Here is an 18160-nt window from a genome sequence, read left to right as displayed (position 1 = left end):
GCATTCCAAATGCTTGTTCTTTACAGGAATAGTTTTTTCACTGTAATATATCTTCTTCTATCGGTTTTCTATTTTAACTGGGTATGTTTATTAGTTCATGTTTATTGTTAAAATTCACTTTGATTTAAAATGTTAAGTTTGTTATCTCTCTAACTATATTGTTTGATTGCATTTTTAGGCATCATGCCACATACACATGCCTCTTACCTCAGGTCAAGAAACAAAAGGTGAGCTACGTATACTCTAGAAGTCAAATGGTTTATTCTTGTGCTTCCCATATTAAAGTAGTGTGGGAGCTCATTCAGAGCACACTTCAACCCTGTAATTGTTCTCTGCCTTGTCCGGCCAATAAATCTCTTACTATTAAAAAACCAAACACTTATCATGAAGTTTCGGCGACATAAACACATGAAATGGCATACCACACAATTTCTCAATGCTCGCATAAAAGGAGTTGGAGAACACTTTGGATAAAGAGCATTACATGTGTAATATGTTGATTGAAATTCTAAGTAACCAAAATGCTCAAATACTAAACAGACACAATGCTATAATAGTCACTCAAAAGCAGTAATGGGGTCAAGCACAAGGCTAGGTGGTACGACATTTTAGGAAAAGCATTGCGGGCATCGAAAATAAACACCAATGGAAGTGGCATACAAGAGAGTGATTCGATATGGAAGAGGAATATTAGTAATGAAGAAAACTTTAAATAATTTGGGGAAAATATTCCTATAGCAGAATGGTAACAAATATGGTCATACACAGGTGAGGGGTTTCTTACATTATTATAGAACACTAGTATGCTAATTGATATGTACCACAGTATTTAACCCCAAATTAACCTGGGTGTGAGGAGGGATCGAGAGCGAAAAAACAAAAGTAAAATGAATATAAGTTGCTTTCTCACCCCCAAATGTCATATGTAAGTCTAAACTGCAAAACCCATCACATCCTCTCATCAGATAAACTCCATTTTAGCTCGTTTTAGCCAACTAAACCCTGGATCTCCATCAAGTTGGACTTTATACCTCAGTCTGTATGGTATTTTATTTCCTTGGCCTCCCTTATACATCCTGTCATCTATCGAAAACTCCTTTGTCACTCATGCAGTTGGTACAGAGATCGATTGCAGTGTTGTACATCAGAATATTGCTAGCAAAAATAGTGTCTGACAGAAATATAGTATCCTCAATATTGTTACTCTACTTAGTTTGTGGATAATATATTAACTTACAAAGGGATGATATTTTGCAAATTATATCTTTATAATTTGATTACGATATTCAGGTACAATACTGAATGACAATCAGAGGGTAGAATGCCATTGCCCTCAGTAGTCCCTGTTCTATTTGGAGTCTTCCTTTCAAGTTTTAACTGGTGTACCACTGCTGAAAGACCTGGCAAATGGGCTATTTGTTCCTGTGTTCGGACAAATTCACATATGGTAACCTGAGTAAGTCAGTAGTTCTCAAAGCATGGTATTTGAATGATTAAACAGATGAAAAAAGTATCTTTTACATCCTATTTAACACAATGTTATTATGTAGTTCCTTTATGTCAGACATTGCCTTGCAAAATTTAGTTTTCATTTCAAGAAAGAAAAGGGTTGAAAAATATTCTTACACTTTATTTTTCATATAACTTCAAATATGTCTGCTGATCTAAGTTTTGACAGTCATTTGGCCTTATTATCTTCGATGTCACTCAAAGCTCCCCTTAAAATCCGATCATATGAGGTGTTCAAGTATGGTTGATACTTAGGGTCTGACTTAAGAGAGGAGAGAAATAGACATGTGACCAAACTTGCTGCTGACCCATCTCTCCTCTCTTTTTCCACTCCTACTTGGCCGACCAACACTCTTAGTAATCACGTAGAAGTGGCAGCCCCTCCAGTCCCATTCCTTCCACAGTCTTTCCTACTCCCAAGGTGGATTATAGTTTTGTTTTATAAGGCATGTTCTTATTTAAAAGTCTGTATTCTGAAAAAAAAACATAAGAGTGCTAACAGCTCCACCGTGCTGTCCGGAAAGGGCGAACCTATGTCTTTGTTCTTTTTCCACCCATAACCTGGACTCACCTGGTTGGCTATGGCAAGGGTCGAGCCTCGGCTGACCCATCGGTCTTTCAACAACCCGCTGAGAATTTTACTCAAGTTTTTGTTTAAAAGCATTATGCAGAATCTTACCATGAGCCTGATTGTATAGGCATAATCTCCCCAGGTTGATAGATTCGTCCCCTGTAGTAACAACGGCAACTGGATCTGTTGGAAAAATCTTCAATTAGTACAAGTCTGCATAACGGCATTCACGTTCACTGTACTACTGTACTGGCTGGCAAGGATTTTACTTTGACCAAAGTAAAGTCTACACATGAGATCCTGATTATAAAAAAACAGAAACAGAAAACGATCTGTAACCTAACACCTTAGTAAATATGCAGACATTTGTTTGTAACAAGAATGTCGCCATTGTATCGAATTTAAGATGGCAAAATTGTTCTATGGATGTAAGCACAGATGTAATCATTTCTACAAATAGGGTCAGATAGCACACATGATTTTTGTGTCTGTTGTATACTGAATATTAGGGTTTCGATCTATTGTGTGAACCTTTCATGTAACATGCATTTCATGAATGAAGTGTGGTTCCTGTGCAATATGAAGTGGGTATTTTTCTTATTTTCATGGGAAGCTCCTTTGACTTGTGTGCAAGCTCCATACTAAAGAAGCAGGTCTAAAAGAATACTAACACTTGGAGGCTGCCTGAATCTGCACCACCAGAGCGAAAACCAATACTCAGTGCCTCTTAAGTGCTCTTTTGGGTTGGGGCAGGAAAGGCCTTAGGTTCCCACTAGGCATCTTTGACAAAAGGGGCAGTCATAGGCCTTATTCACCCATGGTACTTTTCTAGGCCTCTTCCAAAAGCAGGGAGCACTGACAGTATCTGCATAGGACCACGAGTTATAGCCCTCCTTCTATATACGGCCCCCAATATAGAGATAGTCAACTTAATTCTAGACATTCTGCATCCATGTCAAATATTCAGGATGTCCACATAAATTACATTTACATAGAACTGCATTTTTGGAACTCATTTAATCATGCATTGGCTAGCCTAAAATCTGCAAGGATCAGTCCCTCCTAAACCTTTAGATATTCGTACACGCTGTTCTGATTATCATTAAAGCATTGCTGTAGGCAAGTGGCCCTCGAACTACATTGTCTTCACTAGCAGTAGGAGAGGAAATGTGAACTACAGTCAGGGGGATTAAATACTCAATTCCGTTTAGCAGAACATGGGAGACGGCTCAAAGCTCCATACGCCAAAGTCAGGGTCGGGATTTGCAGGCAGATTGCAGGTAGCTCACCAAAAGGTTATTTTAAGAGATTAATTCTCATCAATAAAAGGAACCCGGAAGCTATACAATTAGAGAGAATGGTAGCTTCTTTAATCAAGACTCGACTGGTTGAGATTCTCTTAACCCAGATGAGGGCAACATTAACAAAAACTGGGCAGCTAACATGTGTTTCATCCCGAAAGACATTCATAAGGCTGTAGAAAAATATTATCCGGATGACAACTAAAATGAAACAATTTTTTATGTTAGCACAAGTCTGGTATGACGGAATCTCTTACAGGAAAAAACTACTCTTCAGTGAGGAGAACTACTCGCCTAAAATAACGTTTGTAGCCTGCTCAATCGATGTGTTTATATTTATGGAAACAGATGTTGCAATCAATCAAGATACACCTTTGGTTGTGTGGCCTGTTGTACACCTTTTGTCCTTGAAGACTAGCACTTATAGATAAAAGTGTGTTTTACATGTGTTCACAAGTTTCTTTACATTTGTTAATGTGCGTTGTTTGTCATATTTAATGCATTTTGTTCAAGCTGCATGCCTAGATAGTCAATAACTTTCACTATTGATATTAAACGCCAACATCTTAAAAGTCAACATATTTGTGGGAGTCAGAGTTTTATAAATGCTCACAATGTTAGTGCTACATATGTTTCTATGATTTAGATGAAGAAACAGCATTGTTTGGCCTCTTATATTAAATTAAGTAAAAGAGTTTAGGAAAGCATAGTATTGATTGACGGATAATGGAATATAGTGTTAAAGCTGATTTACATTCCCCAGTTTCATTACCCGAGCAGAAAACTTCCACCTCTCTCTGTTTCACCTCATCTACTCTGAGCATATACGTGCTGTTCCAATCTTTTGACATAGACATGCCTGTCTTTCTCCTTTGATCTATAATTTGCCACTTCAATGGGCATTCTACAAGCTGAGTTCTACAAAGGGACTCTGATATACAGTATGCCTATGTATAAATCAGTATATAAAAGAATACCATGTGTGTGCCTGAACGTATGGCCCGCTCCTCATTAATGTAACTGATTATACCATGGCGAGTGCCAATATTTAAGTTTGTGAAATAAGTCATTAAGATGTTGTATTTCTAGATAAATGTTTAGTTTGTACTATGCCAGGCATTTCATTACAAACTTGTTACAAATATGTGACAACCTGAGCTCATGGGTACATACTTGAAAAGAACCTATTAGAGCATCATTAATGACAGTTTTGTCCTCTATGCTGCAGCAAAATAGCCACCATGAAGGTTTCATAATGGATGGTTAAGTTAAAAACTGGAAACGTAATTGTTAAGTGGCACATTCTATTTGTATGGCTTGTTTTAGCTGAAACAAATAAATGTCACTTTACTTCACAAGGATCATTTTCTCCGGGCACTATTGAGTCTTTAGGTGACCATACACACCATTTTGCAAGTGATCCTCATGAACACATTGACAACCTCACTGAGTTTTTGGGCAGCATCATATCCTGTATTTCCTTCTCCCTGACAAATAGAACACATAAACTAAGGTGTTCAAACTGGGTATGAATTTCCAGACACGTGGATAACCTGTGTTGTGCCAAGTGTCTAAATGTCTTCATGGAGCTACTCAAAGATGTGGGGAACGACTGGACATTTCTCCTTAGTACTTTGCAACTTTTACCTAAATATACATTAAACATCATTCATTAGAAGTGTTCACATTTAAAAGTCAGAAGAGTTGCCTTCGTTCTTATGTCACAAAAAGGCTGTTACTCACCAGCCAATTCCTGGATGACTGCGCAGCCATTAGAATAGGCTAACCCAAACTCACCCCTCATCCCTTATCCATCTTCTCCTCAATCGATATATCAAGAAAACTAAGAACACTGTTGACTATCAACTTCATTTTATAAGAATATTCCAATCTGCCATCCCATCCACAATCTTATTCATACACTGATGAGTTTTCACCTGGACAATGGGTGGTCAGCTTGGGCTGGCTAAAAGCTTCTTCCACAGCCCTACTGAAGGCAACATTAGATGTAAGTGCTTGGCCATAGAGAAGGACAATAAAAAGAGCATATAACCCTAATCCTAAATAATCAATACAGCTGCCACCTTCAGGCCAGAATCAAACATGAAATTCCCTGTAAAACTATAAAGCGCACCACCCCTCAATACCTTTCTGTAAAATTTTACTTGGTTGGTCCACATCCTTATGAAGTTACCTTCTGCTTAATCTTACTGTACAGAGTGAACAAATAACCTTCAACTCATCCATTCCACGAATTCACCTTCACTGGGAAGCATTCAGAAGCCCATGGTCCCCTTTTCAGCTAGTCACTTCTGAATACAGTAAGAAAATTAAAGAAAATACAAATGACTTACAATGGCACACAAAAGTTAATTGATTCTTCAAAGTATTTTCCATCAGGACAATTGCAGCCTTCAATACATTCAGGACCACAAACCTCCTCATTGGAAAGCACGGAGCAAGAACGTCCACACGATGAAGAACACTGGTGATACAACATCCCGTGTCGGCATATCACACCTGAAAAAGAAATATTTTGATTACACAGTAGCAAAACTCTAAAATAAGACAGAAACAAATTCAAAGTTTCTTTTGGATGTATAATTTGTTCCCAATTAGAGATATATTTTGCTAGACCTATTAGCCTTAGGATGGTCTTCCCCAAAAGTGTTTGCCTTGCCCTTTACTATTTTGCTGAAATTCGTTTTGCCAGCCTTCGAACTCTGTGCACTTTACCACTTCTAACCAGTGCCAGAGTGCTTCTGCTCACTCCCTAAAATATGCTACAATAGGCTTAAACCTGATTGGCACATATATGTTTCTTATAAGTCCCCTGTAGAGTGTTATTCCACATAGCCAGAACCTGTAAAAAAATGCTACTATTGGACCTGTAGCACGTATTGTGCCATTCACTTAGGTAGACCCTTCAAACAAGTCCCATGTCTGCCATTGCAGCCTGAATGCAGTTTTCAACTGCCAATTCGACTTGGCAATATAACCTCCATGCCAATCCTCAAATTCTGCCAGGGCTAAAACGTCCTTTTTATTACATATAGGTTACCCCTAAGGTAGCCAATAGGGAAGGGTGCATTGTAATTAAAAGGCTGGACATGTACTTTAAAATTTGATATGTCCTGGTAGTGAAAAACTCCTAAATTTGTTTTTCACTACTTTGAGGCCTTCCTCTCTTATATGATAACATTAGCATGCCTTCTTACATTTAATAAGTGCTAACATTAGATTGGGAACAGGTAGACAATTCACATTTGGTGTCTGAGAATTTTTTATTAAAATCATCTTCAATGGTAAAGTTGGATTTCAAGTTAGTTTTGAAAATGCCACTTTTAGAAAGTTTGCAATTTCCTGCCTTGGCTATTTTGTGACTGTAGCCTGTCCTAGGTCACATGACTGGGTATAGATGGGCGTTGGACTTTGTTTATTGCTCCCAGCAGCCATACAAGAAAGGCATTAGGTGTACTTGGATGGCCCATGAACTGGCAGGATGGGGGGGAGGCGCAGCTGGGCACAGACTCCATTGCAACTGATTGGGCTATGGTCTGCCTTCACACAAAGGACTTGTCATCCCTGCGTTGTTCATTCAGCCAACTTGGAGCCAGAGTAAGCAGGAAACTACAAGCACTTCAAAAGGACCCTTCTAGATATTTCCCCTACTTTATAAAAGGCACCCACTCTATAGTTCACTTTCTGGACCCACAGAAAGACTGTCAGAGAACTGCTTGCTACTGTGGTGTGTTGATTAGTCCACAAGATTGCTTTGCTGCACCGGGAAGAGTTGATTTGCCGCCCGGAGACTGCCTTGAACCCTCAGATGCTTGCGCTGTTGCTTGAGCCCTGTTTCAACACTTGAACCCATGACTACCAGAGTGACTCCACTGGCTAGTTGGCTGTCCTCCTGATCAGAGTCTAAAGGACAGAAAAGGCTGCAACCATCTTGAACCCACATCTGGACCCAGCCTGAGTGAGTACTAAACCCCCAAGTGGTGCCCCCCCAGTCCTGGACACTTTGTTGTGGTGTTAAAGGTTTCCAAATAGACAAACTCTAGAACTTTGCCTAAAAACTGCTCTCAGAATTGAGAGAAGATTAGGACTAACCTGCTTATCTATCCACCCAAGATGCATCGCCAGGAGGGCTGACTTTGCGGCAGCTCCAGCTACATTCTTTCCTGCAGTATCAAATCCTGTTCAAAGGTCCTTCATCAAAGGGGTATCCACACTCACAGAACTCACGTCAGCTATATCCGCCAGCCTTGGAAGATTTTTGACTTCCAAAAAAGAGACTTAGTCCAAACATAGAAATCTTCATCTCAAGTTCATCCAGCAGCTCCCTGATGACAACGCTCCCTCCTCAAACAACACCTGCAACCCTGCCCCACTGAACTTTACCTTCTCAGAACACTTTTCTTCAATGTTTCTTCTAAGTCCGAAAGTATGAATCCACTGGGCCCAATTCACTTTTCATATCCGAATCGCACTCCATCGCTGACAGACATATTTTCAACTTTGACCCGGTCTTGTGCGACTAGATGTTTGCAGTTGGCACTTTGAGTTTTTAGGTGACAGTTTTCTTTGTTGTTTTGGTGTCAATTTATTAAAAATGTACTCTTGTTTTCTAAATTGGCGTGGGATTTTTCTTGTGTTGTGTTTTCATTTTATTACTGTTTTAGAGCTGCATAAATACTTTACACATTGCCTCTAAGTTTGGCCTGGCTGCTTTTGTGCCAAGCTACCAGAGGGTTGAGCACAGGTTAATTTATTGACACTTGTGATTCACCCTGATGGAGATTGTGGCTCTTGCTTGAACAGGGTTCACCCCCAATTTAACTAACGACCTAATATCCCACATACTTGCATATTATTTGTTAGAATTATCATCTTGCAAGCAGTTTAGTTTTGTTCATCATTTACTTGCACTTTTATACAGGGGAAGTATGGTCACATTTTTATATTATCAATATTACTGTCAGAAAAATAGACTTTAAATATTTTTCTGTTCTACAGAGCTATTGGCTAATAGTACAGAAGTGTAGAAGATACATAAAACCAAAACATAATACTTTCTTATCACAGTGCCCAAGCCTTTTGCTACAAAACAGTAAATTTAAGACATAGGGGGTCATTCCAACCCTGGCGGTCAATGACCGCCGGGTTGGAGGACCGCGGGAGCACCGCCGACAGGCCGGCGGTGCTCCCAAGGGCATTCCGACCGCGGCGGTAAAGCCGCGGTCAGACCGGCAACACTGGCGGTCTCCCGCCAGTGTACCGTCGCCCTTTGGAATCCTCCAAGGCGGCGCAGCTAGCTGCGCTGCCGAGGGGATTCCGACCCCCCCTACCGCCATCCAGTTCCCGGCGGTCCGCCCGCCGGGAACCGGATGGCGGTAGGGGGGGTCGCGGGGCCCCTGGGGGCCCCTGCAGTGCCCATGCCACTGGCATGGGCACTGCAGGGGCCCCCGTAAGAGGGCCCCTACAAGTATTTCACTGTCTGCTTGGCAGACAGTGAAATACGCGACGGGTGCAACAGCACCCGTCGCACCTTCCCACTCCGCCGGCTCGATTACGAGCCGGCATCCTCGTGGGAAGGGAGTTTTTCCCTGGGCTGGCGGGCGGTCTTTTGGCGACCGCCCACCAGCCCAGGGAAAAACTTAGAATACCCTCTGCGGTCTTTCGACCGCGGAGCGGTATTTCGGATGGGGGAACTCTGGCGGGCGGCCTCCGCCGCCCGTCAGGGTCAGAATGACCCCCATAATATTGTGCAACCTATTTATCTCATACAGTTAATACAAACATTGCTGGGAACCATCTACATAATATTGTTCAAACGTCCAAGAAAATAGATGCATTATTAGGATACACCTGAAAATGTTCCCATAATCATAAAGTGCTAAATATCTACTTAAACAGATTGACTGTCTCTCTCAAAAAAATTTACTCACCTATGAGATTTACAAGTATGGAAAAGAAATCTTGGTTTTTAGTTTGCATTGTAGTTTATACTATGAAGGGCTTGATGCTTAAAGGAATTGCATATGTAAAGCCTGCAGATCTCAAACTTTCAGGTTTTGTGACTGCAAACCCTAACGCTGTAATGTGCTAAAGGTAGATTGTAATTTACAATGAATATGTTGCAAGCCATTACAAAATTGTTACGAAGCAGTGGTGTAAAAAGCCATCCGCAACCCCTCTCATCCAGCAATTTGAAATGAGATGGTTTGCATTGCTTTTTCAGTTTCAAACCACAGACTAAACAACAACGCCCCAACGGATGCTAACCATTCACAAGGTGGAAGTTGTCAGTGAAGAGCAGCAGCTTCCTCTCTAAAAATATGAAGAGTAGTCATTGGGAGGAGCTCACAAAAGTGCAGGTGACTTCAACAAGGCCCACCATATGCCATTTACTTTCAATTATTATCTTTTTATATTGCAGCCCAGGTCCATTACAGATGTGATGATGGATGTTTTCAGCCACTCTCACACCTCAATCACTTCATTTCCATTCCTTGCAATAAGATTCATAAAGGGAATCCTTCCTCATTAACATGCATGAGGTAGAATCTTTAGGAATCCTACAAAAAACATATTTTCTTCTGCAATGGATTGATACATTCATCACAGTGCAAATTAAAACTCTCACTACAAATCAGTTCTTTAGGTCAAGACCTTGGACTTGAGCCTGGTCCAAAAATAAAATTCCTAACAAAGTGAAGTTGTGATCTGTTCTGTGTAAAGTAAAATACATTTATTAAAAAACAGCAAAAATAGTCCCACAAAAAACATTCATGTGAAAATAGCTTATGCAGAGAGACATCTAGTACTCTGCCACACCTATGTTATATATTTTATAGCATCAGGAGTTGGGGAATCCTTTACAACTGAGAGATGTAATGGGCAAGAAAATATGTCTTTTTTGAACAACCAGACATTAAATTACAGGAAACGTGGCACACCTGTGACATATTAGTGCTCAGAGCAACTCAGGAAGGATAATCCAAATACCATCAACAATGTGAAAAAGTATGTATTGAAGGAGACACTCCTTACCTCTCCACCATGTTGGAGGCTGCTGCGGTACTCAGCAGGAGTTTTTTTTTCCTGTAGAGTTGATGCAGTAGCATCTTTGCCTGCCACTATGTTTCTTTCTCACACATTGCATGTGCACAGGACAGTGTTGGGTGACTTTCTGCATGCTGGCTTCTGTCATACGCCACATGCAGAAACTAAATTCAAACTGAAACAAGGGTATATCTAATTTTACATTATATTATAGTGTATATCATACCCTAAATATAAAACAATAATATCTACATGAATAGGGTCGTACTATGGGTGCGATATATTGATGATCTTTTTATTATTTGGGATGGTACTGATCAGTCATTGTTGGAATACATAAACATATTAAACGACAACCAATTTAACATCCATTTGGAAGCCACTTTTAGTAGAAAGACTATTGAATTTCTAGATGTCTTACTAGAAGTGAGAAATGATCGGTTAGAGACCACCATATATTGCAAACCCACGGCATGCAATTCTATTCTGCATGCCAATAGTGGGCATCCCATGACATTAAAATGGAGTATACCCTATAGCCAGTTTCTGCGGGCTCGCAGAATCTGTTCAGATGAGAGTAGATATGATTTGGAAATTAGGAATATGATGGAAAGATTTCTGAATAGAGGATATCCTCTCAAAATTTTGGTGGATGCACAGAATAGAGTCAAATATAAAAGCAGAGATGAGTTACTTTTCAACAACATACCCACAAACAGTAAGACTAAACAATCGTCCCCTAGAATATTTTTGCAATATAACCAACAACATGGTTCCTTGAAAACCATACTTCAAAAGAACTGGCACATCTTAGAGAATGACCCCAATATTAGGGATAACATTGGTCCACATCCATCTATAACCTTTCGGAAGGCTCCCTCATTAGGGGATCATTTAACTGGAAGTTTTTTCTCCACAAAAGAAACGACATCCTGGCTTAGTAAAAAAAGTTTGGGATTTTGGAAGTGTGGCCACTGTAAGGCGTGCAAGTATGCACACAACATGCAAAAATATCAAACGTTTGATGGTCGTTACTGTGACATCAAGGATCGCATTACATGTGACTCTGAATTTGTGGTTTATGTTGTTGAATGTGGATGTCATAAAAAATACATTGGTAGCACCATCCACAAACTAAAAGTCTGATTTTTACAACATTTTAGAGCCATTAAGAATCAAGATAGAACATATCCCTTGGCTAAACATTTTTGGGACATACATAAAAGGGACTTCAGCACTTTATCATTTTATGGCATTAAATCTATCAAGAATAATCCTAGGGCTGGTGAAAGAACATCTGAGCTTAGACAAATGGAATCCAAGATGATTTTACTGCTTGATTCTGAATCCCCCTGGGGACATAATCTTGATGCTGAATTACATGTTCATTTAGGATAAAGTATAGAATGTTTTTTGTACTTATGAAATATTAGTAGGGTGATTGAAAGTGTTGTGGAATTCTGTTCATATTGAACTGTGGATATAATGTGATCTTCATAACTGCCGTTTATAAGGGGTATTTCTAATGATATAAAGGATACATATGATTTTGCAGAATTTATAGGAATATGTATTTGTCCCTGATTGAAACCCAATTAGACTCTTTCAGACTTTTATCTTTTTAGATTCTTCCTTCCTCTTGAAATTGATATTTATAGAAGAGTGTATATATAGATATAAGTTGTCATCACTGTTTTTCACTAGTTATAGACACATATTAAATATAGAAGTAGTTTTTTCTAATTAGCACTTTGCACTTTAGTCTGTGGCTTTTTTCCATTTCCATCTTGTATACTTGTATCAATTACAATTCTACAGTATAGATCAAAATAGAACACATCAACCTTACATAACAAATGTATTTCTCCCATCATGTTAATGGGGCTAAATGACAGGTTGACATTAAACTTATAGACGATATAAAAGATGAAATTTCTATATGTTTTAGCTAGATATTGCAATCAGTTGTATATATTTATTGCACTTGACACTTTATAATTGGTTTTAGACTTTGAATTGAACAATGATTAAGATCTTATTTATTGTGAGAATTGTTAATATAATGGCTGTCATTTTTCATACTGAACTGTAGAATAACAGCTATTTTTTTGATTGGTTTATATGTATTAATAATTTATAATATTTTATAATATTTTACACTATTTACAACATTTAAAATATTTGAGATTTTTACACTCAAATTGTTTGAAGTATTTAAAATATTTATATACAAAAACCAACACTGGAGAATATATTTTACAAATATTTGATTACCTAGATTGAATATTGCTGACCAGTAGACACTGATGACACTGGCTAAATAAGTGTAATAATGTAAGGTCCTTAAAATGCCAATTTTGGCATGATACAAACACAATGATGACAGAGTTATATGTAAGGACATAGTTACACGTTAGGCTAATACATTAATGAGATATATTATTGATTGTCAATTATTATTCACAATTCGTAAATTTTCAAATTTTCAATTCTTAATTAATTTTGTGTCAAGTTTCTCTTTTATTAAATTATGGATATGCTCCATGTATTTATAAAATATATGTGGAATATATAATGTTTTAATGTCTAGACCATTGAAAATAGTTTATGTTAACATTGCAGTGGTAAAACTGGGTATAGATATGTTGATTACATTTAGGTTGTTGCATGTTCCAAGATGGCTGCTGCATTAGAGCACACTACTACATAATGAAAACAAATGATGGATTTTATTTTGTGTATATATGGTGCCGGTTTCTTGGCCGAAGTTGTCCAGTAGAAGGCGTTTTTGCCGAAACACGTTGACATTCCATTGCAGGACTCTGTGTAACCATTATAAGGAATAAATCTGAACTAATTCAATTCAACATTGTTGTATCTGACTTCGTTTCAATGGTCAGGATCTAACCAAGGGATTGGTGCAGCCGTTGGATGGTTATCGCTCCATCTGTCAAGGATTATTGATTACGTGGTCTCCGGTACACGATAAGGCTGGCACGCTGCTCGAGTGCGCGTGATATTATCGACTGGAGAATATTGGAAAGTGTTTCACACGCAGCACCGTGCCGCTTTCACTCGGATGCGAACTCAGCCGATTTAACACAGTAGGATTGTTGCTTTCCTCTGGGGGGGTTGGAGAACGCCCACGGGTTGGAGGTTTCTTTCCTCTGTTAAGCTCGGCTACTAAATATCGGGTTTTCATTACCGCATTCCAAATTGGCACACGGCCCGGAAAACAAACAACAGATAGATTGAACTTTAGTGTTTGCAATACGGCTTTCTCTAGATGCATTGTTACAAGTACAGAATCCATCTGTAAGAACGGATCAACAATTATACAAAGTATCCAGTTTATTATTGGCGGTTATTAACACAGCGTCCTGTTTTTTAGATTTATTTACTCTTCTTGGCACTTTCATTATTTAGTGGCTATAAATAGAACATTTTCTTTGATCGCATAACCTGGGTTGCTTGAGTGTACCGTAATTATGGCTGAACAGAGAAGGCTGTTGGAACAAGCAGCAGCCGAATTGTTCGATAATACTAGGACTAGCAATGGACCTCCAGTGGGTTCAGACACATACCACCTCCAGCATTATTAATCAGTTAGAGAAAGCACGTATTTCAGAACTTAAAAAATGGTGGGAGATGACTTAATTGACTAAATATATCGAAAGCGGTAGAGTGCCAAGGGGCCTTCACATCTTAATACTGCCCACTTTAGGTGATATGGATCCGGATTTGCTGGAGGAGTGGAGAACCCAAACAGCAGATTGTTCCACCAAACTTATGGGAACTTTAATCACCCAGGCTAAAAGGCGAATGGATGAAAAAATCATTAAGATTGAACAACTAACTAAAGATTTAGAGAAAGTAGCTAACCAACAAGAAGTCTCTAATCAGCTAGCCAAAATGGAAGAACAAATTAAAAATAAGGAAGAAGAAATCAAATCACATAAGGAACATAAGTTCAATAGAGACAAATTGGATTATGAACATAGAAGAATCTACACATTTGCTCTGAAATATGACAATGTAAGAACAAAAGATATGTCAAAGAGTGGAGCAGAAGTTGCCGTACATCACATGTCCGCTGATGACAGCTCCGAGATAGGCTCCTCTGCTGATGAGGCACCACGTAACAAATTGGATTTTCAGGGGGAAATGCGTCTTATGCAAATGGTCACGCCACCCACTGGCCAAAATCGCAGACGTGGCCGAGGAAGCGGAAGACGAGGTGGGGTAAGAGGAAGAAGCAATCAACACAAGGAATAGGATTGAACCCTCAATTCCCCAGCAGCTTGAACCACACGAGTACTGTTGTTAACATCTCTAACAGCATCCTTTCAGATAATCAAATAGGAATATTAAATTTAGGATTAAGCTTCTGTCCTAATGTCCAATGGGACTATGTCAGTACACGGCTTGAGCTCTATAAATTTGTTTGTAAATTGTGTTTAATCAAACATTTTTCGAACAAGGATAAAAATCTCTTTGCAGATAATGCGACAAGTAGGGCTCCAGTCTCAGGATTCCATATTGCGGATAGTACAGAATTGATGGCCATTAATGATCTAGCTAAGGAAAGTAATGAATTTGAACACTTGACATATGATCAAACTGATATCAACACCTCTACGCTTAATGAGATGGGGTTTGTTACTAATTTTCATGATCCCAGTCATCTAAAATCATCGAGCAGATTCAATCCTCCTTTACCAAGTGGAAACTTAATTGATACCTTTCATGAGCTGGTAATTGGCGACATCGATAAATTCCGCATGAAAGTTCCATTGAAAACAACAAACAGATCCAATTTTACACAACAAGACTGTAAAGATCTCAATGTACTGAGAACTAATACGTCCATTATGATTAAGCCCTCTGATAAGGGCGGTAACATCGTTATTATGGACACACGTGATTACATCAAAAAAGCTTATCGACAATTGATGAATATAGATCATTATGACAAGTTGCGAATTAATCCTATAATTCAATATCAGGTGACTTAGCATGAGATGCTTAAAGATTGGCACACTAAACAACTTATTGACTATAATGAGTTCATATATTTGAAGATCGACTACCCTAGAATTCCATGTATCTACTTTCTGCCGAAAATCCATAAGAATAAATCACACCCCCCAGGCAGACCTATAGTCAGTATGAACAAGTCGCTGCTAGAAAATACTTCGAGATATTTGGACCTGTTTCTGTGCACCTTTGTCACTGAATTACCATCTTACTTACGTGACACTAATGATTTCCTGGCAAAGATACATAACATTCCATGGCATAAAGATTATCTAATGGTCACCATGGATGTGGCCTCTTTGTATACCTCTATTAAACACCAATATGGGTTACAAGCATGTAGATATTTTTTACAAACATGACCTATTGAATTTCTTGAACATACAGACATGCTTTTATCCATGTTGCAATTTTGTTTAACCCATAACCTGTTCTTATTTGACAATGACTGTTTTTTACAAAAACAAGGGACGGCTATGGGGGCTTCCTTTGCTCCCACATATGTCAATCTATATATGGGCTGGTGGGAGAAAGAGGTGGAATGGTCTGAAAACAATAATATCTACATGAATAAGGTCGTACTAGGGGTGCGTTATATTGATGATCTTTTTATTATTTGGGATGGTACTGATCAGTCATTGTTGGAATACATAAACATATTAAACGACAACCGATTTAACATCCATTTGGAAGCCACTTTTAGTAGAAAGACTATTGAATTTCTAGATGTCTTACTAGAAGTGAGAAATGATCGGTTAGAGACCACCATATATCGCAAACCCACGGCATGCAATTCTATTCTGCATGCCAATAGTGGGCATCCCATGACATTAAAATGGAGTATACCCTATAGCCAGTTTCTGCGGGCTCGCAGAATATGTTCAGATGAGAGTAGATATGATTTGGAAATTAGGAATATGACGGAAAGATTTCTGAATAGAGGATATCCTCTCAAAATGTTGGTGGATGCACAGAATAGAGTCAAATATAAAAGCAGAGATGAGTTACTTTTCAACAACATACCCACAAACAGTAAGACTAAACAATCGTCCCGTAGAATATTTTTGCAATATAACCAACAACATGGTTCCTTGAAAACCATACTTCAAAAGAACTGGCACATCTTACAGAATGACCCCAATATTAGGGATAACATTGGTCCACATCCATCTATAACCTTTCGGAAGGCTCCCTCATTAGGGGATCATTTAACTAGAAGCTTTTTCTCCACAAAAGAAACAACATCCTGGCTTAGTAAAAAAAGTTTGGGATTTTGGAAATGTGGCCACTGTAAGGCGGGCAAGTATGCATACAACATGCAAAAATATCAGACGTTTGATGGTCTTTACTGTGACATCAAGGATCGCATTACATGTGACACTGAATTTGTGGTTTATGTTGCTGAATGTGGATGTCATAAAAAATACATTGGTAGCACCATCCACAAACTAAAAGTCAGATTTTTATAACATTTTAGAGCCATTAAGAATCAAGATAGAACATATCCCCTGGCTAAACATTTTTGGGACATACATAAAGGGGACTTCAGCACTTTATCATTTTATGGCATTAAATATATCAAGAATAATCCTAGGGCTGGTTATAGAACATCTGAGCTTAGACAAATGGAATCCAAGATGATTTTACTGCTTGGTTCTGAATCCCCCTGGGGACATAATCTTGATGCTGAATTACATGTTCATTTAGGATAAAGTATAGAATGTTTTTTGTACTTATGAAATATTAGTAGGGTGATTGAAAGTGTTGTGAAATTTTGTTCGTATTGAACTGTGGATATAATGTGATCTTCATAACTGCCTTTTATAAGGGGTATTTCTAATTATATAAATGATATATATGATTTTGCAGAATTTATTGGAATATGTATTTGTCCCTGATTGAAACCCAATTAGACTCTTTCAGACTTTTATCTTTTTAGATTCTTCCTCCCTCTTGAAATTGATATTTATAGAAGAGTGGATATATAGATATAAGTTGTCATCACTGTTTTTCACTAGTTATAGACACATATTAAATATAGAAGTAGTTTTTTCTAATTAGCACTTTGCACTTTAGTCTGTGGCTTTTTTCCATTTCCATCTTGTATACTTGTATCAATTACAATTCTACAGTATAGATCAAAATAGAACACATCAACCTTACATAACAAATGTATTTCTCCCATCATGTTAATGGGGCTAAATGACAGGTTGACTTTAAACTTATAGACGATATAAAAGATAAAATTTCAATATGTTTTAGTTAGATATTGCAATCAGTTGTATATATTTATTGCACTTGACACTTTATAATTGGTTTTAGACTTTGAATTGAACAATGATTAAGATCTTATTTATTGTGAGAATTGTTAATATAATGGCTGTGCTTTTTCATACTGAATTGTAGAATAACAGCTATTTTGTTGATTGGTTTATATGTATTAATAATTTATAATATTTTATAATATTTTACACTATTTACAACATTTAAAATATTTGAGATTTTTACACTCAAATTGTTTGAAGTATTTAAAATATTTATATACAAAAACCAACACTGGAGAATATATTTTACAAATATTTGATTACCTAGATTGAAAACTGCTGACCAGTAGACACTGATGACACTGGCCAAATAAGTGTAATAATGTAAGGTCCTTAAAATGACAGTTTTG

General features: G+C 38.1%; 1 protein-coding gene across 1 annotated transcript in view; it reads right to left on the bottom strand.

Annotated features, from left to right (window-relative positions):
• The window catches only part of OTOGL (otogelin like), a 1080166-nt gene that overhangs the window by 638673 nt on the left and 423333 nt on the right, over positions 1–18160 (bottom strand). The window contains exons 18-19 of the mRNA XM_069227564.1: positions 5736–5901; positions 2189–2263 (exon numbers count right to left, since the gene is read on the bottom strand). Of these exons, the coding sequence (XP_069083665.1) occupies positions 2189–2263; positions 5736–5901 (241 nt within the window). The remainder of the gene's footprint in view (positions 1–2188; positions 2264–5735; positions 5902–18160) is intronic.

The sequence above is a fragment of the Pleurodeles waltl genome, chromosome 4_1 (assembly GCF_031143425.1).
Source record: "Pleurodeles waltl isolate 20211129_DDA chromosome 4_1, aPleWal1.hap1.20221129, whole genome shotgun sequence".
In the NCBI taxonomy this organism is placed as follows: domain Eukaryota; kingdom Metazoa; phylum Chordata; class Amphibia; order Caudata; family Salamandridae; genus Pleurodeles; species Pleurodeles waltl.
This window is presented reverse-complemented; position numbering and strand designations above follow the sequence as displayed.